At 43.8% G+C, this 16,476-nt stretch overlaps 1 protein-coding gene across 2 annotated transcripts in view; it reads right to left on the bottom strand.

The window, feature by feature from the left end:
- Positions 1-16,476, bottom strand: part of LOC135511829 (inactive carboxypeptidase-like protein X2) — a 64,641-nt gene that overhangs the window by 20,099 nt on the left and 28,066 nt on the right. For both annotated transcript variants that reach the window (XM_064933309.1, XM_064933310.1), the window contains 6 exons: positions 11,118-11,241; positions 10,529-10,725; positions 9,068-9,247; positions 6,786-7,083; positions 4,434-4,573; positions 2,316-2,415 (listed from right to left, as the gene is read on the bottom strand). In XM_064933309.1, coding sequence (XP_064789381.1) covers positions 2,316-2,415; positions 4,434-4,573; positions 6,786-7,083; positions 9,068-9,247; positions 10,529-10,725; positions 11,118-11,241 — 1,039 coding nt within the window. The remainder of the gene's footprint in view (positions 1-2,315; positions 2,416-4,433; positions 4,574-6,785; positions 7,084-9,067; positions 9,248-10,528; positions 10,726-11,117; positions 11,242-16,476) is intronic.

Raw genomic sequence — 16,476 nt, 5'->3', positions numbered from 1 at the left:
ATGCTAATGATGTTTTCTATAGAATGCTACAGATGTTTTCTATAGAATGCTAATGATGTTTTCAATAGAATGCTACTGATGTTTTCAATAGAATGCTACTGATGGAATGAAGATAAAACAATATCCTGTGTACTACTATGCCGTTGATTGTGTTATTGTATTCTCATTGGTTGATACACACTGGACATGCCAGATACTGGAGTGGCATTTTGGACTCTGATAGCTGGGTTTGGTGGAGTAATGTCAGATCTATGGACACAGAATGAGAACACCTATTCTACTATAATACATCTCTATATGGTATGTATGGACACAGAATGATAACACAGAGTCTACTATAATACATCTCTACATGGTATGTATGGACACAGAATGAGGTGAGAGTCTACTATAATACATCTCTATATGGTATGTATGGACACAGAATGAGAACACAGAGTCTACTATAATACATCTCTATATGGTATATATAGTATGTATGGACACAGAATGAGAACACAGAGTATACTATAACAGCATGTATTTCTGAGGCTGAGGTCATCTCCCACTTCAAAGGGGGGGGACACTCTTGACCCAAACTGCTACAGACCTATATCTATCCTACTCTGCCTTTCTAAGGTCTTCGATAGCCAAGTCAACAGATTACCGACAATTTCGAATCCCACCATACCTTCTCCGCAATCCCATCTGGTTTCAGAGCTGGTCATGGGTGCACCTTAGTCACACTCAAGATCCTAAATCATATCTTAACCGCCATCGATAAGAAACATTACTGTGCAGCCGTGTTCATTGACCTGGCCAAGGCTTTCGACTCTGTCAATCACCACATCCTCATCGGCAGACTCGATAGCCTTGATTTCTCAAATGATTGCCTTGCCTGGTTCACCAACTACTTCTCTGATAGGGTTCAGTGTGTCAAATCGGAGGGTCTGTTGACTGGACATCTGGCAGTCTCTATGGGGGTGCCACAGGGTTCAATTCTTGGACCAACTCTCTTCTCTGTATACATCAATGATGTCGCGCTTGCTGCTGGTGATTCTCTGATCCACCTCTACGCAGACGGCACCATTCTGTATACTTCTGGCCCTTCTTTGGACACTGTGTTAACAACCCTCCAGGCAAGCTTCAATGCCATACAACTCTCCTTCCTTTGCCTCCAATTGCTCTTAAATACAAGTAAAACTAAATGCATGCTCTTCAACCGATCGCTGCCCACACCTGCTTGCCTATCCAACATCACTACTCTGGACGGTTCTGACTTAGAATATGTGGACAACTACAAATACCTAGGTGTCTGCTTAGACTGTCAACTCTCCTTCCAGACCCATATCAAACATCTCCAATCCAAAGTTAAATCTAGAATTGGCTTCCTATTTCGCAACAAAGCATCCTTCACTCATGCTGCCAAACATAGCCTCGTAAAACTGACTACCCTACCGATCCTCGACTTCGGCGATGTCATTTACAAAATAGCCTCCAATACTCTACTCAATAAATTGGATGCAGTCTATCACAGTGCCATCAGTTTGGTCACCGAAGCCACATATACTACCCACCACTGCGACCTGTACGCTCTCGTTGGCTGCTCCTCGCTTCACACTCGTCGCCAAACCAACTGGCTCCAGGTCATCTACAAGTCACTACTCGGCAAAGCCCCGCCTTATCTCAGCTCGCTGGTCACCATAGCAGCACCCACCTGTAGCATGCGCTCCAGCAGGTATATCTCTCTGGTCACCCCCAACACCAATTCTTCCTTTGGCCACCTTTCCTTCCAGTTCTCTGCTGCCAATGACTGGAACGAACTACAAAAATCTCTGAAACTGGAAACACTTATCTCCCTCACTAGCTTTAAGCACCAAATGTCAGAGCAGCTGACAGATTACTGCACCTCTACATAACCCACCTATACTTCAGCCCAGACAACTACCTGTTCCCCTACTGTATTAATTAATTTATTTATTTTGCTCCTTTGCACCCCATTATTTTTATTTCTACTTTGCACATTCTTCCACAGCAAATCTACCATTCCAGTGTTTTACTTGCTATATTGTATTTACTTCGCCACCATGGCCTTTTTTTGCCTTTACCTCCCTTATCTCACCTCATTTGCTCACATTGTATATAGACTTATTTTTCTACTGTATTATTGACGGTATGTTTTGTTTTACTCCATGTGTAACTCTGGGTTGTTGTTTGTATCGAACTGCTTTGCTTTATCTTGGTCAGGGTCGCAATTGTAAATGAGAACTTGTTCTCAACTTGCCTACCTGGTTAAATAAAGGTGAAATAAATCAATAAAATAAATGTATCTCTACCTGTTCTGATGTCATGGCCGATCCCTTCCACTTGGATGGTGGCGTTGGCTATGCCCCGCCCCTGCATGTCCCAGACAATGCCTTTGATTCCACGATGCACCTGTGTATGAAAGGTCAGAGGTGAAAGATCAACTGACTGAATAATAATAATAACAACAATAATAATATGTAATGTATCATATATAATATTAATTTGATGATATTATAGTATATTATAATATTACAGTATTTAAAAGTACAATAAACCACAGAGTATGACACATGAATGCTTAAAAACTATTATTTTCAATGTGATCCTTGATATAAATATTTAAACAATATAATATGACTCGTTTCAGAAAGCTAGGCGTATGTCGCATGTCACTACTTTGCAGAAGAGGCATTTGAACGTCTTGTTGTCGTTGATGGAAATGCATTCTGGAACATGTAAACTTTCATGTGCCTTAATAAACAAACATTTATTCAATCTGTAAATACGAATACAATTTGTTAAAATACTAGCTTAATTACTACCATGATTGGCTGAGATAATGGACGGGCTTGACATGCCGAGAGAGGAGTTTGGATTGGTCTGCCATGTAGCATACTTCTGTCTATAACGTGAGATGCTTAGTATGTGTTGACAGTCCTTTCTACTGCTGTGTTTTTGAAAGATACAACATTAGCCATCGAGAACTACAATGGTTTTGTTACTTTTCTCAGCAACATTTATGCCCTGAATTTAACAGGAGTTAAAGTTGGAAAAAGTTGTGACGGGCTACTTTCTGCACTTGCAGAAACAGTGTAAACCTGAGTGACCTGCCACAACGCTGACCAAACGAGATGTAGCTACAAACAAAACAGAATAAGATGGTTTCAGGCAGTGTGAACCTGAGTGACTTGACACAACGCTGACCAAACAAGATGTAGCTACAAACAAAACAGAATAAAATGGTTCCAGTCTGTGTGGACCTGAGTGACTTGACACAACGCTGACCAAACAAGATGTAGCTACAAAGAGAACAGAATAAGATGGTTTCAGGCAGTGTGAAACAGAGTGACTTGACACAACGCTGACCAAACAAGATGTAGCTACAAACAGAACAGAATAAAATGGTTCCAGTCTGTGTGAACCAGAGTGACTTGACACAACGCTGACCAAACAAGATGTAGCTGCAAACAGAACAGAATAAAATAGTTCCAGTCTGCCGTGACGCGTTCATCCATGTATGTGGGTCAGAGTCTAGCTACATGTCAGATATTATACATTTCTAATTTAGTCAGAAAGTGGATTTCATTGCAAGTCAAAGCATATTGTTCACTAGCTAACGTTAGATTATCTTAATGGCTCGCTAGCTAACATTATCTTACTGGCTGGCTAGCTAATGTTATCTTACTGGCTGGTTAGCTATCATGACCTTACTGGCTCGCTAGCTAACGTTAGATTATCTTAATGGCTCGCTAGCTAACATTATCTTACTGCCTGGCTAGCTAACGGTATCTTACTGGCTCGCTAGCTAACGTTATCTTACTGGCTGGCTAGCTAACGTTATCTTACTGGCTGGCTAGCTATCATGACCTTACTGGCTGGCTAACTAGCGTTATCTTACTGGCCAGCTAGCTAACGTTACCTTACTGGCCAGCTAGCTAACTTTACGTGTATGATCTGTGTAGTAAAATTACTTGAATCGGAAAATCTATTTGCATCGCTAGTTATAACCAAATGTTAGCTAGCTAATATCGAACCGAGATGATTAACTCTGTAGCTAACTGCAGATTCATACTACAGCTATGAAAATCAGTTTGTATTGGTAGTAATATGAGTTGGGATTATGGCAGTTATTTGTTACATGTCTGAACTTAAGACTGCATTTCACCAGATGATTAAATGACCCATCAAGTTAGCCATGTGTGTCTGGGGGTGATTACAGCCATATATTGTATTTCATGAACATGTGCACATATTCTACACGCCCTCTCTGGACTCTACACACCCTCTCTGGACTCTACACGCCCTCTCTGGACTCTACACGCCCTCTCTGGACTCTACACGCCCTCTCTGGACTCTACACGCCCTCTCTGGACTCTACACGCCCTCTCTGGACTCTACACGCCCTCTCTGGACTCTACATACTGTACCTGCTCCATGAAGACGAGCAGGGACTCCCGGTTGTTTTCCCACTCCTCCGCCAGCTCACTCTCATGGGGGAATTTGTCACAGCCCACGTACATCGACAGCTCAAAGCAGTTGGTGTGCAAGTAGCTGAAGTCGTTCATACCTGCCAACACAGAGACAGTGGTGCTACTGCACTGTAACACTGAGAGACAGGGGGCTAGTCGTTCATACCTGCCAACACAGAGACAGTGGTGCTACTGCACTGTAACACTGAGAGACAGGGGGCTAGTCGTTCATACCTGCCAACACAGCGGCACAGACAGTCATTTATCTGTCGGCCATTTGCCCAATGAAAAGACATCAGCTGATATGTTCTTTTTTCACCAGTGTTTTATAAAGATAATAAATCAAATCAGCATGTGTTAAAATGAAGAGCTACTCAGGTACTGGTCTGTGGTATGTTTTCCCATCGGCAGGAACTGGGAAACTGGTCAGAATTGAAGGAATAATGGATGGCGCTAAATACAGGGAAATTCTTGAGGGAAACCTGTTTCAGTCTTCCAGAGATTTGAGACTGGGATGAAGTTCGCCTTCCAGCAGGACAATGACCCTAAGCATACTGCTAAAGCAACACTCGAGTGGTTTAAGGGGACACATTTAAATGTCTTGGAATGGCCTAGTCAAAGCCCAGACCTCAATCCAATTGAAAATATGTTGTATGACTTAAAGATTGCTGTACACCAGCGGAACCCATCCAACTTGAAGGAGCTGGAGCAGTTTTGCCTTGAAGAATGGGCAAAAATCCCAGTGGCTAGATGTGCAAAGATTATAGAGACATGCCCCAAGAGACTTGCAGATGTAATTTTAGCAAAAGGTGTCTCTACATATTATTGACTTTGGGGAGGTGAAAAGTTATGCACACACAAGTTCAGTTTTTTGTCTTATTTGTTGCTTGATTCACAATAAAACGTATTTTGAGTCTACAAAGTGGTAGGCATGTTGTGTCAATCAAATGATAGAACCCCCTCCAAAATATATTTTAATTCCAGGTTGTAAGGCAACAAAATAGGAAAAATGCCAAGGGGGTGAATACTTTCGAAAGCCAATGCATGAGACATAAAAAAAAATCATACCTGAAGTGCCCTTTTCGGCATTTGCTGTATGATCGATGAGAATCTCCATATTGCAAATGTACGGTCCCTTACTAGACGTCCGCGAATGTTTGAAAATTTGCCGACAGCGTCGGGCCGTGCACCAGGGCCAGATCTTCCGGGAAGTCATCGAACGAAGTCTCTCGGACATTCGGTTTCCGTTTTATAACATTTTAAAATGTTGGTCATTTTTCGCTGTCCTGGTAAATTCCACCAGATGGCGAATGGATTATATTGCAAATGTACAAAACATCACCAATCACGACATGGCCATTTCTCCTAAATGGAAAAGACTTTGAAGATGAAACTTGGTGAGCATAGGTTTGGTCTAATCGGCTGTTAGCCCAGAAACATAGGTTTGGCCTAATGGGCTGTTAGCCCAGGAACAAGATGGCGTTGAGGTCTCAACGCTTTTTGAGTTAAGGCCATTTTTCAAAAACGAAAAGAGAGCGCTAATTTGACCGCTTCACGTCGAAGTACATGAACCTGTATTCATGGTGCCAGGAAAAAAAGAATCAACCATTTATCTATCGTCATTTACGAGAAATTGTACAATGATGGTCAAAGAAATTTGTTTTTTTTCCCCAAAAATGTTTGAAATGAAGAGCTACTCTGGTACTGGTCTGTGATAATAAATCAAATCAACATGTGTTGAAATGAAGAACTACTCTGGTACTGGTCTGTGATAATACATCAAATCAACATGTGTTGAAATGAAGAGCTACTCTGGTACTGGTCTGTGATAATACATCAAATCAACATGTGTTGAAATGAAGAGCTACTCTGGTACTGGTCTGTGATAATAAATCAAATCAACATGTGTTGAAATGAAGAACTTGTCACGCCCTGGCCTTAGTTATCTTTGTTTTCTTTATTATTTTGGTGAGGTCAGAGTGTGACATGGGGGATTTATGTGTTGTACCTGTTCTAAGGTTTTTTGTATGTTTATGGGGCTCCTCCTCTCCTTCAGCGGAAGAAAACCGTTACAGAACTACTCTGGTACTGGCCTGTGATAATACATCAATACATTCATTTATTTGAATCAGAAATTAATTGAACTGAATTGAAATTAATTGAACTGAACTGAACTGAAATCAGTTGAACTGAAATGAACTGAACTGAACTGAATTGAATTTAATTGAACTGAATTGAACTGAATTGAATTTAATTTAATTTAAATGAATTGAATTGAAATGAATTGAATGGGAAAACATCAACACTAACTCCCTGCCGCGGTGTGCCAGGACGCCCCGTTGATGGTGCCATCTTCCTTGGCAAAGTCCTCGGTGTGGCAGACTCGTCGTCTGGCGTCGGTCATCAGGCGGTGGGTGGATGCGTAGGAGAAGGCGAGCCAGCGGAAGACGTGGTCGTCTGGGGTGGGGGTCTGCTCCCTGGATACACCCTGGGAACGGGTCCTGTCGTAGGGGAAGGTCACCACCAACTCCCCTCCCTGGAGGTTACCACCCAGGACGAACGGGATCTTCTCCATCCAGGAGACCAGCGCACGCGTCTCTGCTGCTACCTGAGGAGAGGAGAGGAGAACGAGAGGAGAGGAGAAGAGAAGAGAGGAGAAGAGAAGAGAAAAGGAAAGGGACGGGAGGAAAGAGGAGAAAGGAGAGGAGAGAGGAAAGGAGAGGGGAGAAGTGAGGAGGAAAACCCGAAGTCCTCTATCTGTCATAGTGACAGGATGAGAACCAGAAGTCCTCTGTCATGGAGTCATAGTGGCAGAATGAGAACCAGAAGTCCTCTATCTGTCATAGTGACAGAATGAGAACCAGAAGTCCCCTATCTGTCATGGAGTCATAGTGACAGAATGAGAACCAGAAGTCCCCTATCAGTCATAGTGACACGATGAGAACCAGAAGTCCTCTATCTGTCATGGTGAGAGGATGAGAACCAGAAGTCCTCTATCTGTCATGGTGAGAGGATGAGAACCAGAAGTCCTCTATCTGTCATGGTGACAGGATGAGAACCAGAAGTCCACTATCTGTCATAGTGACAGGATGAGAACCAGAAGTCCTCTATCTGTCATGGTGACAGGATGAGAACCAGAAGTCCACTATCTGTCATAGTGACAGGATGAGAACCAGAAGTCCTCTATCTGTCATGGTGACAGGATGAGAACCAGAAGTCCTCTATCTGTCATGGAGTCATAGTGACAGAATGAGAACCAGAAGTCCTCTATCTGTCATGGAGTCATAGTGGCAGAATGAGAACCAGAAGTCCTCTATCTGTCATAGTGACAGGATGAGAACCAGAAGTCCTCTATCTGTCATGGAGTCATAGTGACAGAATGAGAACCAGAAGTCCTCTATCTGTCATGGAGTCATAGTGACAGGATGAGAACCAGAAGTCCACTATCTGTCATGGAGTCATAGTGACAGGATGAGAACCAGAAGTCCTCTATCTGTCATGGAGTCATAGTGACATGATGAGAACCAGAAGTCCTCTATCTGTCATGGAGTCATAGTGACAGGATGAGAACCAGAAGTCCTCTATCTGTCATGGAGTCATAGTGACAGGATGAGAACCAGAAGTCCTCTATCTGTCATGGAGTCATAGTGACAGGATGAGAACCAGAAGTCCTCTATCTGTCATAGTGACAGGATGAGAACCAGGAGTCCCCTATCTGTCATGGAGTCATAGTGACAGGATGAGAACCAGAAGTCCCCTATCTGTCATGGAGTCATAGTGACATGATGAGAACCAGAAGTCCCCTATCTGTCATGGAGTCATAGTGACAGGATGAGAACCAGGAGTCCTCTATCTGTCATGGAGTCATAGTGACAGGATGAGAACCAGAAGTCCTCTATCTGTCATGGAGTCATAGTGACAGGATGAGAACCAGAAGTCCTCTATCTGTCATAGTGACAGGATGAGAACCAGGAGTCCTCTATCTGTCATAGTGACAGGATGAGAACCAGAAGTCCTCTATCTGTCATAGTGACAGGATGAGAACCAGAAGTCCACTATCTGTCATAGTGACAGGATGAGAACCAGAAGTCCTCTATCTGTCATGGAGTCATAGTGACAGGATGAGAACCAGAAGTCCTCTATCTGTCATGGAGTCATAGTGACAGGATGAGAACCAGAAGTCCTCTATCTGTCATGGAGTCATAGTGACAGAATGAGAACCAGAAGTTCCCTATCTGTCATGGAGTCATAGTGACAGGATGAGAACCAGGAGTCCTCTATCTGTCATAGTGACAGGATGAGAACCAGAAGTCCTCTATCTGTCATGGAGTCATAGTGACATGATGAGAACCAGAAGTTCCCTATCAACAAACTGTGGGATGCGACGACTAACAAGGAACTTTGTTCAGGTGCTCAGTTTTTGGCCCAGAGAGTGGCTCGAATCTGGCTGCAAGTATCTGTTAAGGAGGGTGGTGACTTCGCTAGTCTCATTAGTATCTTTTCTCATTTTTCTTTTTTAGTTCTGGATGTCTGAGATTCCCCTATCAATGTCTTTCGAAAACTCCTCAGAATCTTGTGTGGCATTTACTGACCGTGGAGTTCTTGGACTGATACCATTCGGGAATGGGCACATGGTGGTTGAGCATCTTCCTGGGGATCCATTTCTTTGTTTCAGCCTCCCACAGGATGGAGTTGAGGTCAGGGAAGTTATGGTGGATGTCTACTCCGTCCTGACTCCACCGACCCAGGGACCAGCCACTCAGCTCTGAACCCTGAGGGACAACGGGAGAGTGACACAGAGTGACACGTGAGAGCAGATAATTAAGACATGAGGTCCCCAAATGGTTTTAAATTAATTAAGGATAACAAGTTATCATTTTTTAAATAAAACTATACTATATATATATATTCACATAACAAATAATTGATTAAAACACAATGTTTTGTAATGAAGGTCTACAGTAGCCTCAGCAGTACTCTGTAGGGTAGCGCCACAGTGTAGCCGGAGGACAGCTAGCTTCGGTCCTCCTCTAGGTACATTGACTTCAATACAAAACCTAGGAGGCTCATGGTTCTCACCCCCTTCCATAGACTTACACAGTAATTATGACAACTTCTGGAGGATGCCCTCCACCAACCTATCAGAGTTTTTGCAGCATGAACGTACATGTTGTCCACCCAATCAAAGTGTCAGATAATTAATCTAGGACAGAAATAATTCTTACTGGTTGGTAGGTGATCAAATACATATTGCATGCAATAAAATGCAAATTAATTACCTAAAAATCATACAATGTGATTTTCTGGATTTTTGTTTTAGATTCCGTCTCTCACAGTTGAAGTGTACCTATGATAAAAATTACAGACCTCTACATGCTTTGTAAGTAGGAAAACCTGCAAGATCGGCAGTGAATCAAATACTTGTTCTCCCCACTGTATATATACTTAATAAAAATGATGCAGATCATTACGTTGATGGAAGCTACAATCTACCTGCAATATTAAAGCTGCTCAACACCCTAAAGTGAACCCCCCCCCCACAAGAAAACAAGTGATTTCATCCTAGATCAGCCAGATGAAGGCAAGAGAGTGCCAGGCAATTGAATGTGTCAATGTCTGTCTTCTTCTCTAATTTCTCTTGACCCTTGATTCATAGTGTAGGTTGTAGCAACCTCATGATGGATATAGGGGAACATTGCAGTATCATGTAGTAGCCTAAACATATCACTGTTACATTGAACTGGGTGAATGGAATATGAGCGACAGTTATCCAATATGCTGTAATAGAAATAAGGAAGGAGTCACCCTCCTTCATCCTAAACGGCACCAGCCGCCACTGGAATCACTGGTGAGGAAGCTTTGACCTTCTGACTTTGAAGAGGAGAATCTTTCATCTGACAATCACATAGGGCTGACAAGCAAAAGACCCTCAACACGTGTCCCAGAAGAGTCAGTTGTATCCGTGGTATGTTTCAGTACAACCTTAAGGATGCAGTCAATATTTGCAATATCAGCTGTGGGGTTTTGGGGGTCTTTCGGACACACACACCTACCACTTCAAGGGCTTTGTCGTACCCGTCGGGGTTGACGGAGGGGAGCAGGTGTATCCTGGTCTCGTGCACCAGGTGACGTATCCGTGGGCTACCCGACAGGTACTCCTGACACATGAACTGCATCAGCAGCAGGAGCAGCTCTCGGCCCAGCACCTCGTTACCATGGGAACCGGCCGTGTAGCGGAACTCTGGTTCACCTGGGAGAGGAGGGAGGGAGGGACAGGGAGGGAGGGAGGGAGGGAGGGAGAGGAAGAGAGGGAGGGAGGGAGGGAGGGAGGGGGGGGCGTAGGGAGGGAGGGAGGGAGGGAGGGAGGGAGGGAGGGGGAGGGAGGGAGGGAGGGAGAGGGAGGGAGGGAGGGAGGGAGGGAGGGAGGAGGGAGGGAGGGAGGGGAGGGACAGGGAGGGAGGGGAGGGACGGGGAGGGAGGGAGGGAGAGGAAGAGAGGGAGGGAGAGGAAGAGAGGGAGGGAGGGAGAGAAGGGAGAGAGGGAGGGAAACCACATTCACCAAACAACTTGAACCCAGAGAACTTGACTTCTAGGAATGAACCAAGGATAACAATCCTATCAGAGCCCTTTCTCTGAACTTACCTGGTTCATGCTCTCCAGGGTTGTCTGAGATCTCAATGGCGTAGAGTTTCTGTCCGCTGTGGCTCTTGCCGATGTTATAGATCCTTGTGATGTTGGGGCACATCTCATTAACTACCTTCATCAGCTGTAGAGCCAGTAGAGAACACCTCATTAACCACCTTCATCAGCTGTAGAGAACACCTCATTAATTAACCACCCTCATCAGCTGTAGAGCCAGTAGAGAACACCTCATTAACCCCCTTCATCAGCTGTAGAGAACACCTCATTAACCCCCTTCATCAGCTGTAGAGAACACCTCATTAATCACCTTCATCAGCTGTAGAGAACACCTCATTAATCACCTTCATCAGCTGTAGAGAACACCTCATTAACCACCTTCATCAGCTGTGGAGAACACCTCATTAACCCCCTTCATCAGCTGTAGAGCCAGTAGAGAACACCTCATTAACCACCCTCATCAGCTGTAGAGAACACCTCATTAACCCCCTTCATCAGCCGTAGAGAACACCTCATTAATCACCTTCATCAGCTGTAGAGAACACCTCATTAATCACCTTCATCAGCTGTAGAGAACACCTCATTAACCCCCTTCATCAGCTGTAGAGCCAGTAGAGAACACCTCATTAATCACCTTCATCAGCTGTAGAGCCAGTAGAGAACACCTCATTAACCCCCTTCATCAGCTGTAGAGAACACCTCATTAACCACCTTCATCAGCTGTAGAGAACATCTCATTAATCACCTTCATCAGCTGTAGAGAACACCTCATTAACCCCCTTCATCAGCTGTAGAGCCAGTAGAGAACACCTCATTAACCACCTTCATCAGCTGTAGAGCCAGTAGAGAACACCTCATTAATCACCTTCATCAGCTGTAGAGAACACCTCATTAATCACCTTCATCAGCTGTAGAGAACAACTCATTAATTAACCACCTTCATCAGCTGTAGAGAACACCTCAATAACCACCTTCATCAGCTGTAGAGAACACCTCATTAATCACCTTCATCAGCTGTAGAGAACACCTCATTAATCACCTTCATCAGCTGTAGAGAACACCTCATTAACCCCCTTCATCAGCTGTAGAGCCAGTAGAGAACACCTCATTAACCACCTTCATCAGCTGTAGAGAACACCTCATTAATCACCTTCATCAGCTGTAGAGAACACCTCATTAATCCCCTTCATCAGCTGTAGAGAACACCTCATTAACCCCCTTCATCAGCTGTAGAGCCAGTAGAGAACACCTCATTAATTAACCACCCTCATCAGCTGTAGAGAACACCTCATTAATTAACCACCTTCATCAGCTGTAGAGAACACCTCATTAATTAACCACCTTCATCAGCTGTAGAGAACACCTCATTAATTAACCACCTTCATCAGCTGTAGAGAACACCTCATTAATTAACCACCCTCATCAGCTGTAGAGAACACCTCATTAATTAACCACCCTCATCAGCTGTAGAGAACACCTCATTAACCACCCTCATCAGCTGTAGAGAACACCTCATTAACCACCTTCATCAGCTGTAGAGAACACCTCATTAATTAACCACCCTCATCAGCTGTAGAGAACACCTCATTAACCACCTTCATCAGCTGTAGAGAACACCTCATTAACCCCCTTCATCAGCTGTAGAGCCAGTAGAGAACACCTCATTAACTACCTTCATCAGCTGTAGAGCCAGTAGAGAACACCTCATTAATCACCTTCATCAGCTGTAGAGAACACCTCATTAATTAACCACCTTCATCAGCTGTAGAGAACACCTCATTAACCACCTTCATCAGCTGTAGAGAACACCTCATTAACCCCCTTCATCAGCTGTAGAGAACACCTCATTAACCCCCTTCATCAGCTGTAGAGAACACCTCATTAACCACCTTCATCAGCTGTAGAGAACACCTCATTAATCACCCTCATCAGCTGTAGAGAACACCTCATTAACCCCCTTCTTCAGCTGTAGAGAACACCTCATTAATTAACCACCCTCATCAGCTGTAGAGAACACCTCATTAACCACCCTCAGCTGTAGAGAACACCTCATTAACCCCCTTCATCAGCTGTAGAGAACACCTCATTAACCACCTTCATCAGCTGTAGAGAACACCTCATTAACCCCCTTCATCAGCTGTAGAGAACACCTCATTAATTAACCACCTTCATCAGCTGTAGAGAACACCTCATTAACCACCCTCATCAGCTGTAGAGAACACCTCATTAATCACCTTCATCAGCTGTAGAGAACACCTCATTAATTAACCACCTTCATCAGCTGTAGAGAACACCTCATTAACCACCTTCATCAGCTGTAGAGAGAACACCTCATTAACCACCTTCATCAGCTGTAGAACACCTCATTACACCTTTTCATCAGCTGTAGAGAACACCTCATTAATTAACACCTTCATCAGCTGTAGAGAACACCACCTAATTAACCACCTTCATCAGCTGTAGAGCCATTAGAGAACACCTCATTAACACCTCATTAACACCTTCATCAGCTGTAGAGAACACCTCATTAATTAACCACCTTCATCAGCTGTAGAGAACACCTCATTAATTAACCACCCTCATCAGCTGTAGAGAACACCTCATTAACACCTTCATCAGCTGTAGAGAACACCTCATTAACCACCTTCATCAGCTGTAGAGAACACCTCATTAATTAACCACCCTTCATCAGCTGTAGAGAACACCTCATTAACCACCTTCATCAGCTGTAGAGCCAGTAGAGAACACCTCATTAACCACCTTCATCAGCTGTAGAGAACACCTCATTAACCACCTTCATCAGCTGTAGAGAACACCTCATTAATTAACCACCCTCATCAGCTGTAGAGAACACCTCATTAATTAACCCCCTTCATCAGCTGTAGAGAACACCTCATTAATCACCTTCATCAGCTGTAGAGAACACCTCATTAACCACCTTCATCAGCTGTAGAGAACACCTCATTAATACCTTCATCAGCTGTAGAGAACACCTCATTAATCTGTAGAGAACACCTCATTAACCCCCCACCTTCATCAGCTGTAGAGAACACCTCATTAATCACCTTCATCAGCTGTAGAGAACACCTCATTAATCACCTTCATCAGCTGTAGAGCCAGTAGAACACCTCATTAACCACCTTCATCAGCTGTAGAGCCAGTAGAGAACACCTCATTAACCACCTTCATCAGCTGTAGAGCCAGTAGAGAACACCTCATTAACCACCTTCATCAGCTGTAGAGAACACCTCATTAACCACCCTAATCACACTTCATCAGCTGTAGAGAACACCTCATTAATCACCTTCATCAGCTGTAGAGAACACCTCATTAACCACCTTCATCAGCTGTAGAGCCAGTAGAGAACACCTCATTAACCACCTTCATCAGCAGTAGAGAACACCTCATTAACCACCTTCATCAGCTGTAGAGAACACCTCATTGATCACCTTCATCAGCTGTAGGGAACACCTCATTAACCCCTTCATCAGCTGTAGAGAACACCTCATTAACCACCTTCATCAGCTGTAGAGAACACCTCATTAACAACCTTCATCAGCTGTAGAGAACACCTCATTAACCACCTTCATCAGCTGTAGAGAACACCTCATTAATTAACCACCTTCAACAGCTGTAGAGAACACCTCATTAATTAACCACCTTCATCAGCTGTAGAGAACACCTCATTAATTAACCACTCTCATCAGCTGTAGAGAACACCTCATTAATCACCTTCATCAGCTGTAGAGAACACCTCATTAATTAACCACCTTCATCAGCTGTAGAGAACAGCTCATTAATTAACCACCTTCATCAGCTGTAGAGAACACCTCATTAATTAACCACCCTCATCAGCTGTAGAGAACACCTCATTAATCACCTTCATCAGCTGTAGAGAACACCTCATTAATTAACCACCCTCATCAGCTGTAGAGAACACCCCATTAATTAACCACCTTCATCAGCTGTAGAGAACACCTCATTAACCACCTTCATCAGCTGTAGAGAACACCTCATTAATTAACCACTCTCATCAGCTGTAGAAACACCTCATTAATCACCTTCATCAGCTGTAGAGAACACCTCATTAATTAACCACCCTCATCAGCTGTAGAGAACACCTCATTAACCCCATCATCAGCTGTAGAGCCAGTAGAGAACACCTCATTAACCACCTTCATCAGCTGTAGAGAACACCTCATTAACCACCTTCATCAGCTGTAGAGAACACCTCATTAACCACCTTCATCAGCTGTAGCCAGTAGAGAACACCTCATTAACCACCTTCATCAGCTGTAGAGAACACCTCATTAACCACCTTCATCAGCTGCAGAGAACACCCCTCATTAACCACCTTCATCAGCTGTAGAGAACACCTCATTAACCACCTTCATCAGCTGTAGAGAACACCTCATTAACCACCTTCATCAGCTGTAGAGAACACCTCATTAACCCCTTCATCAGCTGTAGAGAACACCTCATTAACCACCTTCATCATCTGTAGCCAGTAGAGAACACCTCATTAACCACCTTCATCAGCTGTAGAGAACACCTCATTAACCCCTTCATCAGCTGTAGAGAACACCTCATTAATTAACCACCCTCATCAGCTGTAGAGAACACCTCATTAATTAACCCCTTCATCAGCTGTAGAGAACACCTCATTAATCACCTTCATCAGCTGTAGAGAACACCTCATTAACCACCTTCATCAGCTGTAGAGAACACCTCATTAACTACCTTCATCAGCTGTAGAGAACACCTCATTAACCCCTTCATCAGCTGTAGAGAACACCTCATTAATCACCTTCATCAGCTGTAGAGAACACCTCATTAATCACCTTCATCAGCTGTAGAGCCAGAAGAACACCTCATTAACCACCTTCATCAGCTGTAGAGCCAGTAGAGAACACCTCATTAACCATCTTCATCAGCTGTAGAGCCAGTAGAGAACACCTCATTAACCACCTTCATCAGCTGTAGAGAACACCTCATTAATTAATCACCTTCATCAGCTGTAGAGAACACCTCATTAATCACCTTCATCAGCTGTAGAGAACACCTCATTAACCACCTTCATCAGCTGTAGAGCCAGTAGAGAACACCTCATTAACCACCTTCATCAGCAGTAGAGAACACCTCATTAATTAACCACCTTCATCAGCTGTAGAGAACACCTCATTGATCACCTTCATCAGCTGTAGGGAACACCTCATTAACCCCCTTCATCAGCTGTAGAGAACACCTCATTAACCACCTTCATCAGCTGTAGAGAACACCTCATTAACAACCTTCATCAGCTGTAGAGAACACCTCATTAACCACCTTCATCAGCTGTAGAGAACACCTCATTAATTAACCA

The sequence above is a fragment of the Oncorhynchus masou genome, chromosome 24, assembly GCF_036934945.1.
Source record: "Oncorhynchus masou masou isolate Uvic2021 chromosome 24, UVic_Omas_1.1, whole genome shotgun sequence".
Lineage (NCBI taxonomy): Eukaryota > Metazoa > Chordata > Actinopteri > Salmoniformes > Salmonidae > Oncorhynchus > Oncorhynchus masou.
The sequence above is the reverse complement of the archived record's forward strand: the minus strand, read 5'-3'. Positions and strand labels throughout refer to the sequence as shown.